The 22,420-nt window shown below is 39.1% G+C and overlaps 1 protein-coding gene across 1 annotated transcript in view; it reads right to left on the minus strand.

Annotated features, from left to right (window-relative positions):
- DIS3L2 (DIS3 like 3'-5' exoribonuclease 2) overlaps positions 1 to 22,420 on the minus strand; it is a 348,824-nt gene that overhangs the window by 292,387 nt on the left and 34,017 nt on the right. Inside the window, exons 2-3 of the mRNA XM_039234582.1 lie at positions 1,290 to 1,438; positions 602 to 759 (exon numbers count right to left, since the gene is read on the minus strand). Of these exons, the coding sequence (XP_039090513.1) occupies positions 602 to 759; positions 1,290 to 1,341 (210 nt within the window). The 5' untranslated portion in view covers positions 1,342 to 1,438. The remainder of the gene's footprint in view (positions 1 to 601; positions 760 to 1,289; positions 1,439 to 22,420) is intronic.

A 22,420-nucleotide genomic window follows, 5' to 3' on the forward strand; every position in this document is an offset into this window, starting at 1 on the left:
TGAGGCACACTCCTAACTATGAACTGTTCACGGCCCGCAATGTGGGCTCAACAAACATTTGCTGAGCCAAACCACTGAACCAGTTTGTAAAAGTATTTTGTAAACTACAAAGCACTCAACAAATATTGTCTGCTGCTGTTTACCATATCCTTTTCAACCCTATTCTCCAACATTTAGCATGCATGTGCTCCAAGCAAACCGAACTACCAATGTTTCTTGGAGCCCAACCCTATTTGCCACTTCTGTCTGAGTGGCTCACACTGATCTCTCCATCTATAAAGTGCTTTCTCTTTATCTTCATTTATTCAAACTGCATCACTTCATGGCCTGGCCCAAATATATATCCCTTCCAATAAAATATTCCTAGACAGCCCTAACTGGAAGTAACGGCCCCTTCCACTCAGATCTCAGAGCACTCTGTCTGTCTTGTGAAGCTGACCACCTCTAACTGCCCTGTAGGGGTAAGAAGGGGAAGTCCTGTACCTGCGAGCTCATCATTTCCCTCAAGCACACAATGCAGAATAATAAACAGTTTAATGAGTAATAGATGACTCCTGATTCCACATAGTCAAGGAACAGCCAGCTAGTACGTTTTAAGCACCTGGATAAGTGTTCCTCTCTTCAAGCCTTCTGAAACATCCTCCTTGGACATGTAGGTTTCAAATATGCTCTTTTTCTTCCCTCGTACGGACTTGTTCTTTGCCTTTTTGTCACCTGGCGAAGCACCAACACCATGTGGGCCGACCACAGAGGACACACCTAGAAACATGAGGCAGCAGTCAACTCTTTCCTCAACGAAACATCTCTGTATTTTTAAAAGTGGAGATATTTTACCTTTTTATTTAGAAGACCAATAAAAAGAATGAAATGCTCTGATAATGATTTCCAACAGTAAAAAAAAGAATGAACGGATTAGGAAACATGAGTAAAATGTACACAGATGAGACTTGAGTTGTAAGTCAGCACTACAACGTGCATGGAACATAATCTGAATAATGGGCTCAATATGCTTTGCTGTTTATAGACACAAACTTTTTTAAAATAGGAATTCCTAAGAGATTGTCACTTTTCTGGAGGAAACTGTGAACAGCCTTACTCAATACAACAATAAATTAAGACAACAAGAAACCACACTTAATTCGAGAATAAATAAGACAAAAGAATATTTAACAAGTCACCAAAAGAATTATAGTCCCCCTCAGGCCTGAGCCCCACCCTGAATTCCATTCCATTTGTATTTTATTTCAGGGCCCCAGTTGCTAGAGTAGACTCCATCTTCCTTCTGCTACCTCTGGGAGTCCCCAGGGACCGGAGGTTCAGCCTGCAGTCAGGATGGCTCATTACTGGTTCCAAGGTCGCCTCTTCTCTGCAGATCCAGGGGGCCCTCCACTGCTCAGCTCAGAGTTCTTCCAGTCTTGAGTAGCTCAGGTGCCACTAGCTGAAAGCAAAGAGACACGGGTGGCTAAAGAGCAATTAACCTGGGGCCTCCTCTGTGCTCTCGGACATTTAGTACATGAATCATTAAAAACAATGTGGGGCCCCTCCTGGGTCCAGGTTTCACTTTCTCCTAGGCAGTGGGACAACCACACCATCTGTCCTGAGTTTCTTCTCAGGGTAACTGCTTGTTAGGGCCACTTCAACTGAAAACCTCCACACGCAGGGCAATGAGGCAGAAATTAAAAAGTTCTGCAGTTCCGGGGCGCCTGGGTGGCTCAGTCGGTCAAGCATCTGACTTCGGCTCAGGTCATGATCTCGGGGTCAGGGAGTTCAAGCCCCGCGTCCAGCTCTGTGCTGACAGCACAGAGCCTGGAGCCTGCTTCAGAGTCTGTGTCTCCCTCTCTCTCTCTCTCTGCCCCTCCCTCACTTGCATGCGTGCATGTGCGTGCCCTCTCTTTCTCTCTCTCTCAAAAATAAATAAACATTTTTAAAATTTAAAAAAAAAAAGAGTTCTGCAGTTCCTTTCAGCTTTTGAAATGGACAAGAGCAGGAGGGAATATAATTTTGAAGAAACACGTATAAAAATCTAGGAGTCTTAAGGCTATAATGAAACAGGTACTAAACTAGGGCTCAAAAGATGCAGCATTTCCTAAGCACTTACTATTGGACAAATGACGTTCCTTTATGAAACCAAGTAAATATTCTTTGGAATTCATCAGCAAAAACCCAAATTCACTACCACAACAGGATATCCAAAACTATCCAAGGGACCCCAGGTGGTTCACTGGCTTTCAAAAAATGGCAATACTGTAGTTAGACATCTATTTCCTTACTCTTACCTGACATCACTTCAAACCAATCATCTGACCAAAAGCTCAGGCAGCTGCTTCTGAGGAATATAAGGCAGCTGCTTGGATCAGTGGACTGGAATCCAGGGCCCTGGAGCTGGCCCCTGGCTTTCCACCTGGATACTGAACACATCATCACAACTTCTACTTTCTCCTCTCAGCTGGCCACCAGCCCAGAGATTTAAGCCTTTACTTGCAAATTTCCAAAATCCTGGTGGGTAGGCTTCTTTCCCATAAAATGGATCAAGATGTCATTCTCAACACTAGCTTCCATTTCCTGTAAATTTCCCACACACATCCTTCACTGAAATGACCTAATTTTTCTTTAAAGTGAAAGTAATACTAACTCAGGAAAAGAGAAGCTACAAAGGGTAATAGGCCACTTAGCAATACATGAAGAGATTCAAGGATAAAGTAAAAAAAATTACAAAAGGGAGAGAAGCAGATGGTCTTAGATAAACAACAAGGTAATGGGAAGGACACACAAAGGAGGCCAGACTGTCTGATGGTTTAATTCAGAATGCATTCATCCACTCATCAATTCAACAAATACTTCTGCAATGTACTGTACTAGGCACAGTGAAGAATACAAAAGCTAATTAGATTTATCAAAATCATATTGAAATAATACAAGTTGGGAAATGATAAGCACTACATTTTTTTAAGTATGGGTAAATATATGTATGATGGACGAAGCAAAGTATCTCCAAGTCAGGAAATCAGAGAGCTTCAGAGAAGATGTTAAGGTCTTAAGAACCGAGAATGTGAGAAAAGTATGCTGCTGGCAAAAGGAAGCAAAATAGAGACACAAACAGGAAAACACAAGCATTTCTTACAACATTAATTCCATGTGGGTAGAATCCAATCTATATGAAGGGAGACAGTGGCAAGGAAAATAAAACAAGTTGGAAGGTTTAGAAAAGCAGCCCTTTTCAAAGGCGGTAGGGAATTTCTGAAGCATGGATGATCAGAAGAGAAGAACAACAGATCAGAATTGTGTTTCAGGAAAAATGAACCCGGCACAAGATTCAGAGTCTTCTTGGGCTAGGAAAGATAGCAGCAGCTGCACCTTAGGAAAGAACCAGAACAGACTCGGGAGAAAGGAAGGAAGGCCTGAACTAGAGTTGAACAAGCACACACTGAAAAGAAGAACCCCATGACACAGCATCACCCAGGACAAACTGGCACTGCTTAGCAACCCGGCAGAATGGAAGTCTCAGGAGCACGAAAGTGGTGACAACTGTTCGAGATTTCGAGCAAGGAGACCAGGAAATCATAATGTCACTAAGTTAGAGAAGATAATGAATTCTACTTAGGGTATTATATATCACTACATGAAGACATGCCTCCATGTATACCTATACACATGGAAATATGTACCTCTATGTATATACCCCTACCCCAAATACTTGGAAAATTAGAGCATAACTTAGATAAATTGGTCATCTATTTGCATAAAAATGGTAACCCAGAGTTTCTAGAATGGACAAGATGGCCAAGAAAGGGTAAACTGGTACCAGAAGGGGCCCAGGACAAAATCTGGGTTAGGGCAACTTTTAGGAAATGCAAAGAATAAGAAGTAGAAAATATAACTAAGAAGCAGAAATATATAACCAAAAAGCTAACAAAGATGTAGGAAAAGAACCAACAGAGCCAAATGTTAAGAAAACAAGGGAGAAAATAACTTCCAAAGGAGAACAAGTTAACGATCTCGGTTTGCAACCACTACTAAGAATACGATTCATGGCAGCCTTGGGTAAGGTGAAGAAGGGCTGGGGGCAAGCTGCAAGCAAGAAAAAGACAACACAAAAGCAAAAGCCAGAATTAAAAATGGGGTACAAAAAATCAAGTCCTGATGCAGGCAAGAGTTCAAAATTAAGGGAAGTTACTGTCAACTGGGTGAAATGAAGACAGAGATCTCAACTCAAATGTCCCAAGGTCAGCTACATCTGTAACTTTCCTTCACAGCAAACATCCTGGTTGTTGTGATGTATACCTAGCTTGTCTCTCTAGTTCAAGAGGACAAGGAATGTTCGGTTGGGTTCATTGCTATAACCCTACTGACTCCCATGTTACCTGGGATTTAGAATATGTGCTTATTATGCACTCCTTAAATGAGTGGATGAGTTTATTTTCATGAATTAGCAGTGAGAACACCAAACGGGGGGGGGGGGGGGTCACTTAGGGAAATTACACTAAAGAGTGAGCAAAGAATAGGAAAAGATGGGGTGCCTGAGTGGTTCAGTTGGTTAACTGTCCAACTCATGATCTCAGGGTCGTGAGTTCAAACCCCACTTTGGGCTCTGCACTGGGCGTAAAGCCTACTTAAAAATAATAATAATAGGAAAAGAACACAGGACCCAGGAAACAAGAGTTTCAGGTTGGCAAGAGAAAGCCAGATAGCTGGGCAGAGAATCAAAGGCAAGCTTTGATTTGATCAAAGGACTGGAAGGAGATGGAAAGATTCCAAATAGAGAAGATACTAAGCAGAAGATGAATGAACAAGCAATCTTCCCAGCAACATGGGTATAAAAGTCCATTTACCCAAGAGAAATCCTGGGCACCCCTACCTTAACACATTGAAAGCACAAGTCAATTTCTAATCCTCACCAGCTTTCAGAATGAGGGACACTTGATGTACTGCCCAAAGGCCCACTGGTTTCTTGAGAGGGTGTCTTATCATGGCAATAGCTGCACATTCTGAAGAGTTGAGCAGATGGTAGGATGAATAGGCAGTAATGGTCAATAATGTCACATGGAACAAAAAGGCAGGAATGAAGAGGAATGGAGAAAAAGGCACTAGACTTGAGAACAAGTAAATCTGAAGAAATCACCTGGGTGAAAGAAGGGGTGTCTTGAGACCCTACATATTCCCCAAACCTAGCACAATGCACAATACAGAACAGGTGCCCAAAATTTAAATAAATGAAGCCTATGTGGAACAGAAACCAACTTGCAATGAATATACACTAATAAGAAATTTAAGTAGTGGGAGTCAGGACTAGGGCGAGGCAAGCCAGGTACCTAGGATGCAAAATTCATAAAAGAAAAGTCATGCAAGTACCAACCCTGTACCTGCAGGACTTCGAGAGAGACTCCTGAAATGTTTGTGCCTGGGCATCATACTTGCCTTACCCTATATCTCAGGCCTGATGAGCGAGAGCAGATGAAATCCATGAACCTGGGCAATCAAGGAAAGCCAAGGAGATACAATTAAAGTTTAAAGAGAGAAAAGGTTCAGCCTATTCAGAAGCTGAGATAGAGCCAACAGAAAGCGAGACATGGTAAAAACAAAGGAAAGAGAACATTATTGATGGAATAAAGCAAAAAATAATAATAAATTTAAAATAAGTTTCACTGAAATTAGAGAAATAAACAATTTACATTGCAAATAACTGGGAAACACACGAAATAATCAACAAGTTGCATGAAGACACTAGTACCCAAATTGCCAATACAGTGCTACCTTACAACATGTTCTGAAATAAAATTCAGTTTGAATAAAACTTAAGTGTTTAAAAATGAGACAAACAGGGACAGAGGCAAAGAGAGAGAAAGCAGGGGAAATAATGCCCAGAAAGGCTGAATAAGGAATGAGACAAATATTATCCCCAGAACAAAAAATAACAATAAAAGCAAATAAAATTATCAAAACCAACTATTGAAGGATCTGGATATTGGCCAAAGACATACAAAAAACTTAAGAAGTGTTTATTCAAGAAAATCTACTGAATCTCGGTAAGAACAAGGGAAGTGTGTGGTGGTTTAACCTGGAGTTCCCACCATCCCCACCTATTCCCAACCCCTTGGTATGGAAGTCCCATCAGGGCAGAGCGAGCTGTGGAGACTGGCAGCCGAGCTTAGCCAGAGGTAGCTAAACTTCACTGAGCACAGCAAGAATAATTCCATGCCCAGGGGCATTTTCAAAAACAATAATGATTCCAGGCACACAAAAAATCAGGGAGGCCAATATCACAACTAGCCTGAATTTGCAACACTAGTTAGGGCAAGCAACAGATCAGGAAACCAACCAGAAATTTAACAGGGAGAATTAGAAATGAGACGATCAAAGTAGGCCTTGACAAAAATCTCCTTTTTCCTGCTATGTGCACGCACAGGACTTTAAACATGCAGGAAAGAAATTAAAGGGCAAGTGATCCCTAGATGAATGCGCACCTTGCAAATGCAGACAGCAAAATCCCGGACTGACTTGTAAACTGCCTGAACTTTGAATGCATTCCCCCAAGTCTCTTGAGAACCAGCAAAGGATGGGGCCTCACTGTTTCGGAGAATTTAAACACAACCTCTGAGCAATCATAGGCTGACCATTAAGATATCCTGACGCCAGGGCAACAGCAAGAAAGTCAGACTTAAAAACAAGAAAGGAAGCGGGGGCCTGGGTGGCTCAATCGGTTAAGCGTCCAACTTTGGCTCAGGTCATGATCTCACGGTTCGTGGGTTCGAGTCCCGCGTCAGGCTCTGTGCAAACAGCTAGCTCAGAGCCTGGAGCCTGTTTCAGATTCTGCGTCTCCCTCTCTCTCTGACCCTCCCCTGTTCATGCTGTCTCTCTCTCTCTCACACAGAAATAAGTAAGAAACATCAAAAAATTAAAAAAAAAAAAAAAAAAAAAAACAAGAAAGGATGCACTAGGAGAGATGTGAGCAGCCACCTACTGTGGGAGACGCAGACTGCAAAGAATGAGTTCAGGTCAGTCATTAAGCATAGAGAACAACCAGCCCTGGGGGGAAAGGAATCAGAGTGCAGAATATATTATCAAAAATGTCCAGGTTTCAATAAAAAAAATTTTAACAGGCAAAAAATGGAAAAGGGAGACAGACAGTTTCAATAAAAAATGTCTGTAAGGGATCCTAGATTTCAGACTTAGGCAACAGAAACCTCACAGCATAGATTATAAATATGTTCAAGGAACTAAAAAAAAAAAAAAAAAACCACTTACAAAGTATGATGACAGTGACTCATCAAGTAGAAGATATCAATGGATGTAAATTGTTTTTTTAAAAAAAGAAATTCCAAGTTGAAAGACTGAAATAAAAAATTCACTAGGAGGGTTCAATAGCAGATTTAAGTTGGCATAAAAAGAATCAAAAAAACCGAAAATAAAAATGATCATGATGATCCAATATGAAGAAAGGAAGAAAAGAAATATGAAGTAAAATTATTTTTACAAAATCCAACTTAAAGACTTGTGATAAAGAGCCTGGCTCCATTTGTTGATGTTTGACTATTGACTTCTTTTAAGCCTTACCTCCTCTTTCCCCTCTGACACATTTGTACAGCTTGATAAGACAGTTCATGTCCCCCTCCAAACTTTGACCCCAGGGGGAATTTCGAATTTCACAAATCCTAGTCTACACACAGGAACTTCTCTATCAGAGCCAAAATTATAAAGGACTAACCCACTCCTGCCTCACTCAAGCCATGCCAGACATGTCTATATGTACCCAACTCTGCCTAGGAATCTCTTAGGTGAGTAAGTTTTCTCTCAAATTCTGTTATATAGGGTGCAATCAATAAACATCCTACTAATTGGGAAGCAGTCCAATCCACCTCTACAGGTTGACCACAAAACAGGAGTGAAAGAGGGGACCTCTCTACCAATCTTACAGAAAAGGATTATAAGGAAATACAATAAACAAACTTAGGCCAACTAGGTAACTGAAATGAAATGGACAAATTCCTAGAAAGACACAAATTACAAGAGCTGACCTAAGAAAAAATAGAAAACTTAAACAGACATACAACAAGAAATTGAATTAGTAATTTTAAATCTTCCAATAAAGAAGCTCAGGCAAATTCGACCAAACACTGAAAGTAAAAATAATAGTATTTCTTTATTACAAACTCTTCTAGAAAACAAAGAAAATATTTCCCAGCTCATTCTTTGAGGACAGTATTATCCCTGATACCAAAGGTTAAAAAAGATACCGTAAGAAAAAATACTGTCTTAACATATAGAATAATTTGGATTTTTAAATTTCTTCAATCTTAGTAATTTGTATCTTTCTAGAAATGTATCAATTTCATCTAAATTTCCCTTTGTGAGGGGAAAGAATGTTGTTCAAAATATCCTTGTGATTTTCTTAATACAAAAAAGCAGTGCCGTCCTTTCTGAAATTATGGAAATTTTCAATATCTGTGCTGTCTAGTATGGTAGCCACAAGCCATGCGTCTTTTGAGCATTTAAAAATTCTTTTTCGTGTTCATTCATTTGTGAAAGAGAGAAAGAAACAGACAGACAGAGCATGAGCAGGAGAGGGGCAGAGAGAGAGGGGGAGACACAGAATCTGAAGCAGGTTCCAGGCTCTGAGCTGTCAGCACAGAGCCCAATACAGGGCTTAAACCCATGAACTGCAAGATCATGACCTGAGCCATTAACTGACTCAGCCACTCAAGTGCCCCTTTTGAGCATTTATATAAGTACCTGTCAGGTCTGAAACATTTGAATATTATCCTTATTCTTGTAGGAAAATTCCACAGGTTTTAGTTCTAGTTTGTCAGTTATTCTCTCAGTAATTTGAAGATAACACTCCATCGTCTTCTGGCCTTCAATGTTTCTGTTAAGAAGTCAGCCATTAGTCTAATTTTTTTTTATTCTTTGACAGTATACTATTCCTTCTCCCCAGCTACAGCAGTTTTTGGAATTTTTCTCTTCATCTTTGGTTTTCCACCAGTTTATGACAATATGCTAAGATACAGATTTTTTTAATCCTGCTTGGTTTTAGCAATAACCTATTATTTGATAGCTTTTATCAGTTATGGAAAGATTTCAGCCAGTCTTGTCCCATATCCCTTCTGCCCCATTCTCTCTCAACTCTTTGTGTGAAACTCCAATTACACACTTCTGACCTTTCAGTGTTTCTATGTCTCCTTCAATCTTTTCAGTAATTCTTCTACTTCACTGATTCTCTATCAGCTCTATCAGACTCTACTCAGACTCTATCAGACTCTAATGAGTCTGTGAAACTTACCCATTAAGTTTCAATTATTATGCTTTCAAGTTTAGGTTTTCCTTTTTCATTTAAGTTTCCAGCTCTCTGCTAAAAATGGTAAACCTTGTCTTTTATACCTGTGAACAAGGGAAGCATAACTATATTAAAGTTGCTCCTGAAAACCCAATAACAGAGGCCCCAATGGATCTGCTACTATCTTCTGTTGCTTCTATTTGATTTTGTTAATGTTGTTTCATCATTTGCGCTTTCTACTATGGTCTAAACATTATATTTGCAAAATTTCTATAGTGATAATTTGAGGCCTCACATAATATTACCATCTTCCAAACAGATTTTCATTTGCTTCTGCAAAGCACCTGTGACAAATACAATAAATTACCTCAATCTGCTCTCAGGGTTTCAATGTATTCAAAGTGGAGACACAGTTTCTGTGAGGGTCTATCTACACCCAGTTCCTTACCTGCAGATTGTAGCCCTTCAAGATCCCAAGACCAACTATGAGTGGTTCACCAAGGCCACACATTCCTCACATTAGCAGGGCCAGAATTCCAAACCCTATCTCTCTAGCCCTAAGAGAATATCAAGTGCATTGCTCAGTTTTTCAGCTTCTTAGGCTTTTAGTTGATCCCTCTAAAAACTAGTAAGCATTCATAAGAGACAACCCCAAATAGCAGCCTTATCTCCCTAAACCTTTATTCTTCCTATATATTCACTCTCTTATTTTTTTTAAAGAATGTCTTTTTTTTATTGTTTATTTTTGAGAGAGAGTGTGTGTGAGCAGGGGAGGAACAGAAAGAGAGAGAGACACAGAATCAGAAGCAGGCTCCAGGCTCTGAGCTGTCAGCACAGAGCCTGACACGGGGCTTGAACTCACAAACCTCGTGAGAGATCATGACCTGAGCTGAAGTCGGACACTTAACTGACTGAGCTACCCAGGCGCCCCTCATTCTCTTACTACCTCTCAAATACCTTCAACAGATATTTTTTTGGTGATGGGCATAAGACACCTTTTCTAACTGTTGTCAGGAGGCTAGTTTCCAGTTATGTTCTATGCCATAACTGCAAGTGGCATAACTCGCCCTTAACTCCCTCTTTTTCAGTCAATGCCTAAAATTCTCAACTCCCTTCTATAGGACTCACTCTTCTCTCTGATGAAAACTCTCCCTAATTTCATCTATCCTTTCCTCTTTTCCTGTATGAAAATTAGAACGGCCCCTACATGTTTACAACCTACCTCAATTTGTGTTCTTCACCCTTATTTTTATCTATCTACTCAAGAACTTTACCTCGATCACTGTCCTCTCCATAGCTGCCTCCACAGCAGCACTGAGCCCAGCTAAGGGCCTACTCCTGTTCTCCTCCTATTCACTTCCAGCTACCAGCTACCATTCCGTTTCTCTCACTCCCATCTGCCACAGTTTAAAAACGTGATCTAGACTCATCACTCTATCTCCCCATGACATACTTTTTAAACCTCCTTGGAATATGACAATGAAATAAGGCTGTCAGTATTTCTAAGAAGGAAAAGCTTCATTACTAAAATAATTGCACACTCTCAGTTAACTTTTCCTAGCCCCTCCAGAACAGGATGTGACTGACCATACCCCTGGGCTACAAGCTCTTCTCCCTTGACCCTTCCAGACACCACAGTCTCCTGGCTCCTTTCTCTCGGCAGTTCTCAAATTTTCTTGCTGACTCTTCTTCTTTCACTTACCCCTCAAATTTCTGCCATTTGTAAGATTCTATTCTTAAGCCTCATCTCACTTCTCTATTAAAGAATTTTAAATCTACATCTCTGGCCCTGCTCTCCAAAGCTCTTCTTTAACTTTCCAACTTCCTGCTCATTAATATTGGCAAGCACTTCGAATGCAACATGTTTCTAATTCACGTTATTATTCTCCTCAAACTAGATTTTCTGCCTGCATACTTACTACATCCAGATTCATGACATCATATCATCCCTGGGCAGCAAACAGTAGTCATCTAATCTCTTTCACCCCATTACTAATACTCTATTACCAAATTCCATCACTTCTGCCTTCAAAATGTGTCCTAAATAGATTCTCTCCTTTCCAACTTGACTGGCACTGACTGAAATCAGATTGCTCCAACAGTGTAGCCCTAAGATTACAATAATTTCTTAACAGGTCTCTCAACCACTAATTTCTTCTCTTTGATCCATATTTCATATAGGAGGTATTTTATGAAGTGCGTTTTCAAAACACTTCAGGGTTCCTCACTACAACCCTGTAATCTAATCTATTGTAATGGTTAATTTTATGTGTCAACATGGCTGCATTACAGAGTTTCCAGATATTTGGCTACACATTATTTCAGGATGTGCTGTGGCACCTGGGTGGCTCAGTCTGTTAAGCATCGACCTTGGCTCAGGTCATGATCTTGGCTGTTCGTTGAGTTCAAGCTCAGAGCTTGGAGCCTGTTTCAGATTCTGTGACCCCCTCTCTCTCTGTCCTTCCCCCACTCACACTCGGCCCCTCCCTCCCTCCCTCTCTCTCTCTCAAAAATAAACATTAAATAATAATAATAAACATTATTTCAGGGTGTGTCTGTGAGGGCATCTGAGTGAAATTAGCATTTGAACTGATGGATTCAATAAAGCTGTTGACCCTCCTCAATGTGGGTAGGCATCATCCAATCTGTTGAGGGCCTGAAAAGAACAAAAAGGCCAAGGAAAGATGAATTTGGCCCCTGTGGTCTGATGACTGGAGCTGGGACATGGATATTGTGTTTTCAGCACTCTCAGTTCTCAGACCTTCAGACTGGACTGAAAGCTACATCATTGGCTCTGAAGGTTCACAGACCTATATCACTGGCTCTGAAGGTTCTCAGACCTTCAGACTCAGAATGAATTACGTGCCACCTTCCCAGGGTCTTCAGCTTGCAGACAGCAGACTGTGTAACTTCTCAGCTTCCATGATTGCATGGGCCAATCCCTACAATAAACATCTTCCTATATCTATATCTTATGTGTTGTGTTTCTCTAGAGAACTCTGACTAACACATCCATTTTTCAGGTCTCCTTTCTTACTTAAGGTTTTTTTCAATATCATTTTTCTGATGAAAATGATAAGATGGGAAAGCCCAGGCTTGGCATCAAAGCCTTAAAAAATGACTTAAAAACAAACTGAATTAATAACTATAAATTACGGGGAGGGAAGAGGGGAAGGAGGGAGGGAGGAGGGGAAGGAGGGAGGGAGGAGGGGAAGGAGGGAGGGAGGAGGGGAAGGAAGGAAGGAAGAAGGAAAGAAGGAAAAGAAAGAAAATAGAAAAGAAATAAAGGAAGAATGAACAAACAAAAACTACCTGAAGATTCGATTTTGAAGAGTAAACAAAATAAATAGATTATTAGGAGAAATAGAAATCTGGAGACATGACTGGCACCATGGTGAGTTTCATGTGTTTGGTTTTTGGTTTTTTGGTTTGGGTTTTTTTTGGGGGGGGGGGGCGGTGGTTACTGCTTGGTCCTAAGAGCAGGACATGGTCACAGATGAGTGGGCAACACAGGCAACTAAAACCTCAAGAGAAATCCTACAGACTGTCCAGCCAGAAGAAAGGGAAAAGAGCCTGAGCAACCACAGCTGGTTGCCAAGAGCAATCTAGAATAGGAGAGAGCTGAAGAGGGATTCCCCTAATTCTTATAAACATTGTACAAGTCTCAGGCTGACCCCTTAACACTGTAGATGTGGGCGACAGACCCAATACAACATCATAAAAGCTTAAAAAAATGAACTAAATATGAACTTATAGGAGACAAGACTTACAGTTTGAGCCTAATGGGATCTGAGGCTAACTGCCAATGGAATTTTTAAAAATCATGAGGCACCTCAGTGGCTCAGTCAGTTGAGTGTCCGACTTCAGCTTAGGTCATGATCTCACGGTTGGTGAGTTCAAGCCATACATCAGGCCTGCTGCTCTCAGTGCAGAGCCCACTTCAGATCCTCATTCCCTCTCTTTGCTCCTTCCATGCTCATGCACGTACTCTCTCTCTCTCTTTCAAAAATAAACATTAAAAAGAAACACTTGTTGAAAAAAATAAGAAATTTTTTAAAAATCTACATTATTCAGTGGAATTTAACAGAATTCAGAGTCTTCACAAATTACTATTAAGTATATCCAAGATACAACCCAAAATTATTTGACATACAAAGAACCCAGAAAATTTGGCCATTCTAAAGTGAAAAAAATTAACAGATACCAACCTTACAATGACTCAGAGGTTAAAATTAACAGAGGAGGACTTTAAACCAGCTATGATAACTGCTCACTGAAGAAAAGGAAAAGACACTTGAATGACTAAAAAGATAGAAAATCACAACAGAGAAATAAAAATTTCCTTTAAAAACAGAAATGTTAGAAAAAAAAATAAATAAATAAATAAAAACAGAAATGTTAGGAGCACCTGGGTGGCTCAGTCAGTTAAGCATTCGACTTTGGCTCCAGTCATGATCTCACAGTTGGTGGGTTCAAGGCCTGCATCAGGCTTTGTGCTGACAGCTGGGAGCCTGGATCCTGCTTTGGATTCTGTTTCTCCCTCTCTATCTGCCCCTCCCCCTCTTGCACTCTATCTCTCTCTCAAAAATAAATAAACACTAAAAACATAATTTTAAAAAATGGAAACATTAAATGGAAAAATATAATATCTGAAATAAAATAATTCAGTGTATGAGCTCTATAGCAAAATAAAGATATAAGAGTGAGGAGTCAGTGGCTTAAACTTTATCAATACAAATTATATAACATGAAAAAGAGAGAAAAAAGATTGAACAAAAAGATGAACGCTTATGGACTTAAGGCTTATTTTATCAAAAAAAAATCAAACATATGGGTAAATGGAATCCCAGAAGACAAAAAATGAGTCAAAAAAATAAAATAAATATTGACCAAAAACATCCTAGATTTTATGAAAGACAAATATATAAACTCAAGAAGCTCAATTAACCCCAAAGAGGAAAAGTTCAAAGAAAACTAGATCTAGAAAACTTTATTGCTGAAAACCAAAGATAAAGTCAAAATCTAAAGCAGCGAGAAGAAAATGATAAACTACATAGAGGGAAACATTTTCAATGGCACTAGATTTCTTATCATTACCTATGATCTTCTTTCAAGGTATCCAGAGGACAGTGGAACAACATCTTTAAAGAGTTGAAAGGGAAAACGATCAATCCAGAATTCTATCTACACTACAAATGTACTTCAGGAATGAAAGCAAGATAAAGGCATTTTTCAGATAAAGGAGAACCAAGAAAACCCATTACCAGCAGAACAGCACTACAGGTAACACAAAAGGAAGTTCTTCAGGATAAAAGGAAAGGACAGCAGAGCAAAAACTAGATCTTCAGGAAGAAATGTTAAGCATAAGAAATACTTAAGTAAATTATACCTCGATAAAGTAGCAAAAACAATTTAAGGAAATCTGTTTCTACCCTGGAATTCTATATGCAAACTAATAATCAAGCAAGGTGGTAGAATAAAGACATTTTCAGAAGTCCATCTAAAAAAATGTCATATGTTCCTTCTTATGAAGCTACTAAAATATATGCTTGACCAAAATGACATAGTAAAACGAGAAAGGGGATACAATGAGAAGGGAACACAGTAAAAAAAAAAAAAAAAAAAAAAGTACACATACATAAGTAATTTCCAAGATGACAGAGAAGGGAGACCCCAGAATGACAATTGTGCATCAAGCACAGAGGTCAACCTCTAGACTGGAGGACAAGAGTTTACATCAGAGAAGTATCAAGAGACAGATTGGTATCACCAAGATCTCTACTACCAAAGTACTTATTGTCTTTTTAACCCAACACAGATTGCCTGATTGAGACTGGTTTCTTGTTCTTGGCTTGACTTCACCATAACCAGATAAAGTTCCTTCTTGTGCTCCAGAAACTTGATTCAGCTGAGGCCAGTCACTCCACCACACAGAAGTATTATACTTTGATCAACTCTGGAGCTTGTGAATTAATTATAGGACAGCTTATCAGGGTGAAAACTGGGAAAAGAAATGAATGGGAAGTAATACTTTAGTGTTGACGTTTGAATTTTTTTTTTTAATGTTTTATTTATTTCTATGAGAGAGAGAGAGAGACAGAGTGAGCAGGGGAGGGTCAGAGAGAGAGGGAGACACAGAATCTGAAGCAGGCTCCAGGCTCTGAGCTGACAGTCAGCACAGAGCCCGACGCGGGGCTCGAACCCACAAACCGCAAGATCATTACCTAAGTGAAAGTCAGACGCTTAACCGACTAAGCCACCCAGGCGCCCCTGTATGTTGACGTTTGAAGCCACGTTTGTGTTCCACATATGCAAAAAGTCAACATAAAATAAGAATAGGAGAAATAGCCCAAAATGCAATGTAAACAAAAACAAATTATCCTAACTATATTTAAAGTGAGAGGCACAACAACATACTAAAGGAATGAGGGAAGAACTAACCCAAATAACTCTTGAGCATAGTATTTAACTAAACCCTTAGGTTAAAGACAAATAAGAAATACAAATAAAAATTAAAGTCTAATTAATAAGTTTTTCACAGTTTTAGGTTAGCAACCCTAAAACTACTTTCTATATATTCTAGGATTTGATAGGTAAGTGAATATATTATAAATATAATCTAAATATAAGTAAGTATATTGTAAATATAAGTAGAAAGGTTAAAATAAACCCTGTGGTATTGAAATGGAATTGGAAATATCACTACAAATAATGATTTATAATATATAGAGATAAACACAGAAATACACATACACAAATGCATACAAGTATGTACATGTATATATTCTTGTGTTATCCAGCTCTGTCCTCTAAGAGGGCCTAAAATCAATAATTCTAGTAGCAATGAGCCTAGATGTCAGTTTCTAAATAACATTCACTGCTAAAAGAAACCAGACTCCTTAGAAAAATGGCCAATTCTGAGACTGGAGTGGAGGAGGTACAGTAAGAGTCTAGAAGAGGGGTTGGCAAACTACAACCTAAAGGCCAAATTCAGTCAGGTACCTGTCTTTCTAAATAAAGTTTTATCAGAACATAGCCAAACGCATTCATTTACAAATTGCCTATAGCTGCTTTCCTGCGGAGGGTGGAGTTAAGTAGTTGCAACAGAGACTATATAGCCCTCAAAGCCAAAAATATTTACTATCTGGCCACTTACAGTAAAAGTTTGCCAAGCCCTGGCCTAGATAGAATATCTTCTTGTTCCAGAAAGTAAAGACACACCCAAAAATAATGGTACATGTCAGAAGTTCACAGGACTCGTTGAAAAGCCTCCTATTGACCAAATATATGACAATTTCACTAGCAGAAATTTTACGATAATGGTTTATAACCCATTAAGTAAAATAAGAATCCATGAGTTCACACTGATAGAAAAAAACAAATAAAGGGAAAGCTCTCTTCCTTACATCAGAATCCCAATATTTTAATAAATGTAGAAAAAAACAATGGAATTAAAAAATTACCACGAACAATCATCATCATCCTAATTCACTAGATTCATCAATGGATGCTAAAACTAGTAAGTGAAAGTTCAAGGAGTAATAGGGTATTAAATCATCTCAAACTATTCAAAGACAGTTATTAAATACAAAGAGGAAAAGTACATCTTTACAGTGGAGATATCTAACAGACCAACTTAACCAACTGATCAAAGTCAACACCAGCAATGGGACAAATCAACATCATAGGCCTCCTGATAAGATACGTTAAGAAAAACATGTCCCTCGTAAAATACCAGTAAAACCCAAATTGAGGGACTTGCTACAAAGCAACTGGCCTATAATCTTCAAAAATATTATTCATGAAAGGACTCTTCCAGATTAAAGGAGAATAAAGACACATAATAACTCCATGCAACTTGTGATCAGGATTTTTGTTTCATATAAAGCACATGATTAGGAAGCTTGAAGATACTTGAATAAGAACTATAGATTAGTTAATGGCATTATGTCAATGTTAATTTCCTTATTTTGATCACTACACAATGGTCATAAAAGAGAATTGCCTTTGAGTGTCTGCAACTCACTCTCAGCTAAAAAAAAAAAAAAAAAAGGCAAGTGAAGAGGGATGTTAAAGTAAGTGTGGTAAAATGTTAACCCTGAGGAATCTGGTAAAGAGGACAGAATAATTCTTTCTACGATTCTTGCACCTTTACTATAGGTCTGAAATTATGTTTTCAAAAGAAATCCAGTCTTTAATTATACTATCACATCTGTTTATTAAGTTACACTTTTTCTCATGCTAAAGAATATTCACAACAATTGATAATAAAACTACAAAACACCCCCTAACATCCTTTACAAATGATGTCCTAAATAAACTCAAATGATCAGTTAAAGGACATGTGGGCTACAAGATCACTCCATCCTGTTTCATATGGGCCAAAACAGATTTATTAGCTGCAAGCTCAAATAAAGTGATCTCAAATGAGAGTTATGTCAGTAAAAACACTGCCTCTCAACAGGTCAGCAGTGCCTTTACTCACTTATATTTTACAAAATATTTTGAGGATTTAAAAGATTAAATGTCCTGACAGGGACAACAACCCAGCACTTTCTGCAAACACAGCTGTTGGTTAAAGCTCTTGAGAAAAGAAAAGTTCTGGAATAAGAATCAGTTGTAGGAAGAGATAATAGTTATAAAATATGAAGATTTTGGAATCTTCTCCTATTATTCTAATAGCTGACCTGTTTCTGAAAACGTGCTTCATTACTCCACGTAGCGCTATACACTCTTCAGTTCTCGGCACAGAGCAAGGTCCCTACTTCCACGGTATTTACAACCTCAGGGGTGGAGAAGGCCCACAAGTAAGCACAACTAAACAAGGCACAATCTAGGGGCAGTGGAGACAAGCAGCCCACCACGGCAGTAAGACAGAGCGATGAGATAGTGACGCCACTTTAGCTCCGGTGATTAGGAAAATCCTCTATTGAGGTGATACTGGAGCTAAGATCCAAATGAGATGTCCACATGGGAAGTGCTCAGAGTAGAGCCTTCTTGGCAGAGGGGATGACAAATGCAAAATTAACAAAGGAGAAACAATCTCAGCATATTCAAAGAAGCGACTTTAAAAGGCCTCATCCTCATTAAGGGCACCTGGGTGGCTAAGTCAGTTAAGCGTCAGGCTCCTGATTTCTGCTCAGGTCATGATCTCACATTCTTGGACTGACAGCGCTGAGCCTCCTTGGGATTCTCTCTCCCTCTCTCTGCGCTCCCCCCCCCCCACCACCGCACATACCCTCTTTCTCTCTCAAAACAAACATTTTTTAAAAAATAAATACAATAAAATGCCTAATTAATACTCTCAGTATAGGAGATGATACCAAAGAATTGTCAGTTTTGTATTAGGTATGATAATGGCATTATGACTGTATGGAAAATTTCATTATTGCATAGCATATGTATGTATATATATGTATTGTACAAAAAATGATGTCAAGGGTTTCTTTAAAATATTTCAGAAGAAAAATTTAAAAAGGAATGAATGAGGCAAATGTGCAAAAATTATTGATTTGAGGAAATGGGTAAACAGGGGTTGATAAACTACTCTTTCTAGTTTTTGTATATTTGAAATTTTTTGTAATTTTTAGAAACTTCATGTTAAAAGTGGCAATATCTCCTATCTTCTTTCTCTGACTTTACTACACCAGCTCAGCTCTTACCTTTTCAGTTCTGTGTTCTGACCATTTCATTTAAGGAGACATAAATGAAAGCTTTAAGGATACTCCTAATCACTAGATACACTCCATGGCTGAGTTAAGTTTCTGTGACCAAGCTAATCTACCTAAGGCAGGGCTAGAACCCAGAGAGAAGGAAAATAAGAGAATATAAAATAAACAGCCACATATGGTTAAGCAGCAAGTCACTCTGAGAAGAAAAAAAATTGGGAATTGCCTAGACCAAGGACCATCCTCCCAGAGATTAAAAAACACAATAGGCTTCTTCCCCCTCCAATCCCTGGAGACTGCTCTGGCAAAGATTTTTTGATTGTGAAATCCTACTCTCAACGTTCAGTATTGATCTCATTTGACCTCGCACTTGACAGAGCTGAACATTCCCCCACTTCATGAGACTACTTCCTTAGCAGACACGGCAGGCGGGCTAAACATGCCTGTACTCCTTCCTTTTAAAGAAGGCAAGTACCTTCGGCCTCAGGTGACCAATTCTGAAGGAACCAGGAATGGGTCCCTAACCCAACAATCTATAATCTAGTGATGTGTCTAATCTAATGGTGTTCCAGAAACTTCTATTTCTGGTAATACGGTAGAGTCATTTTTCTGAAAACTCTTTTGAAAGAGAATTATTACAACTGCTAAACAAAATATTACCAACTTCTTGAGAGCACAGTTGAGCTCTCAAGAAAGGAAAGAAAATCTCCAGAAGCTAAAGTTCAAGTGAGAGCTAGAAACCAGAACACATAGAAGCTGCAGCTACAGAGTCCCTGGGAACACACCATGGTGTAAGTGCCAGGAGGCTGGTAGTTTAAAGCTGCAGGGGGGGGCAGGAAATAAGGCTCTGACGTTATGTAATGTAGACATATAGAAGTTAGCCTCCTGAAAAACAATCAAGACTCTTTAAGGGCCATCAATTCAGTGAAAAGTTAGGCTAGAAAATAACGCACCTACAGTGAAGAAAAGCATCAAGAAATTGTGTGCTGCCCTGGGCTCCAGCTGGAACCACAGGTGAGTCCCCCCTAGAGATGGAAAATGGGGGCTTGTAGGGGTAGCTAAGCCCAAGCACAAACACTAACTGAAAGTGAGATACTAGGCTGACAGTATCCCAAGGCGCTAGCCGAACCAAAACATTCTTTTTTTTTTTTTTAATATTTTTATTTATTTCTAGGAGAGAGAGAGAGAGAGACAGCATGAGCACGGGAGGGTCAGAGAGAGAGGGACTCACAGACTGAAACAGGCTCCAGGCTCTGAGCTGGCAGTCAGCACAGAGCCCAACGCGGGGCTCGAACCCACGAACCGCGAGATCATGACCCAAGCAAAAGTCGGAGGCTTAACCGACTAAGCCACCCAGGCACCCCTGAACCAAAACATTCTTGCAGAATCATGCACTTCAGAATATTCCAGTACTCGAAAGCCTGGTAAGTGCTTACAAAACCTATGAGGAAGAGAGCTGGAGGAAGAGAGCCATCACGTTTGAGAGTCAAAAAGAAAACACTGCAAAATGCGAAGCAAAATAATTTCAGGTCATAAAAATGACAAATACATAACATTTTAAAACTATAATGTGTAAAAAGAAAAGAAAAAATAAAAACAAGTAAAAAGAGCTTACTAAAAGACAAAGGTTAAAAGAATTAAATAGAACTTGCAGAAGTAAAAAGTAACTAATGTTGGCAGGTAACTTTATACATAAATGCACTAGCCTATCTTTCTCCGTGATTACAGCAGATGGCTAAAAGTAAGAATATATAATATTGTCTGATATGGTTCCCAGTGTATGTAAAAGAAATATTTAAGACAACTAATTATAAAGTAGGGAGGATAAAGGGTCCTAAATGGTGGTAAAGTTACTACATTTCACCTAAAGTGTTAAGATAGCCATACTACTAGATTATGACCCAAATTTATCTTTATTTTTTAAAGCTTTTTAATGTTTACTTTTGAGAGAGAGAGACAGAGGGCAAATGGGGGAGGGGCACGGGCAGACAGACACAGAATCCGAGCAGGCTCCAGGCTCTGAGCTGTCAGCACAGAGTCTGACACGGGGCTCGAACTCACAAACCGTAAGGTCATGACCTGAGCTGAAGTCATCGGACATTTAACTGACTGAGCCACCCAGCCACCCCCCAAATTTATCTTTAAATTCAACACAATTCCTATCAGATCCCAAGGTTTCTTGTAGATGCAGACAAGCTTACCTTAAAATTTATATGGAAATGCAAAAGAACTAGAATAACTAAAATAATGGAAAAAATTAGAGGAAGCCCACCACCCAATTTTAAGCTATCCAGCAAAAGAGACCAAGATGGTGTGGTGTTTGACACACACACCAAGAATCCAGTAACAGACCCATACGAGTATGTCCAGCGAGTGTTTGACAGAGGTACAAAGGCAATTCAAGGGAGGAAAGGCAGCCTTTTCAATCAACGGTGCGGCAACAATTGGACATAAATAGACAAAAAATAAACCCTGACCTAAACCTCAGATCTTATACAAAAATTAATTTCCAATGGAGCTAACATAAACCTATAAAATGTTTAGAAGAGAACATAAGAGGAAAACGTTATGACCTAAGATTAGGTAAAGAGGTGCGCCTGGTTGGCTCAGTCCGTAGGGCACATGACTCTCAGTCTCAGGGTCAGAGGTCAAGCCCCACAGTTGACATAAAGCTTACTTTAAAAAATAAAAATTAAAAAAATTATATTTTAAAAAAGATTAGAGAAAGAGATCTCAGACATGACACAAAAGCATAATCCATCAAGAAAAAAAAATCCATCTAGGACCTGGTCATTGACACAGCTGAATGATGAGTTAAGAAATTTTTACTCAACCTGCTGAATGTTAGAACAAAAGACCAAAAAGAGTCATTAGAATCTCTGGAATCTCAGTTCTGTTTTATCCTTAAGAAGTAAAGTGGACAGGTAGGAGGGACTTATGTAAATAATTATTTCATTTAAATGAAAGAGACTGGCTGGACACCTACAACCTATCATTTTAGGATCATGGTGAGAATCTCCAGGGAATTAAACTTGAAGAGTTTCAGACCCTCTGAGGTAATTCTGGGGCTCCCGGCATCAATCAAGGGTTACCGATAAAGAAAAAAGACCGTCTCATGTTTTAGACCAAGGTTATTATTCCATCATCTTGAACTCTAGCTCCCAATCGCTTCTTTAATTTACAAAGTATTAACCCTTAGTGAAATTTAGGTTTATAGTTTTAGTCAAAATTTAAAAACCATTATGCCAGAAAGCATAATTAAGAGACTTAGATTAGGAAATATTTGGAGCACCTGGCTGGCTCAGTTGGTGAACATGTGACTCTTGGTCTTGGGGTTGTGGGTTTGAGCTCCATGATGGGTGTAGAGATTACTTAAAAATAAAATCTTTAAACATATATATTTTATTCATTTCTGCAATCCCAAAGCCTAGCAAAGTTCCTGCTAAATAACTGCTCAATAAATTTTGTGAAAAATTCTACCACT

Source organism: Hyaena hyaena, unplaced genomic scaffold (assembly GCF_003009895.1).
Source record: "Hyaena hyaena isolate Hyena2069 unplaced genomic scaffold, ASM300989v1 scaffold_86, whole genome shotgun sequence".
Lineage (NCBI taxonomy): Eukaryota > Metazoa > Chordata > Mammalia > Carnivora > Hyaenidae > Hyaena > Hyaena hyaena.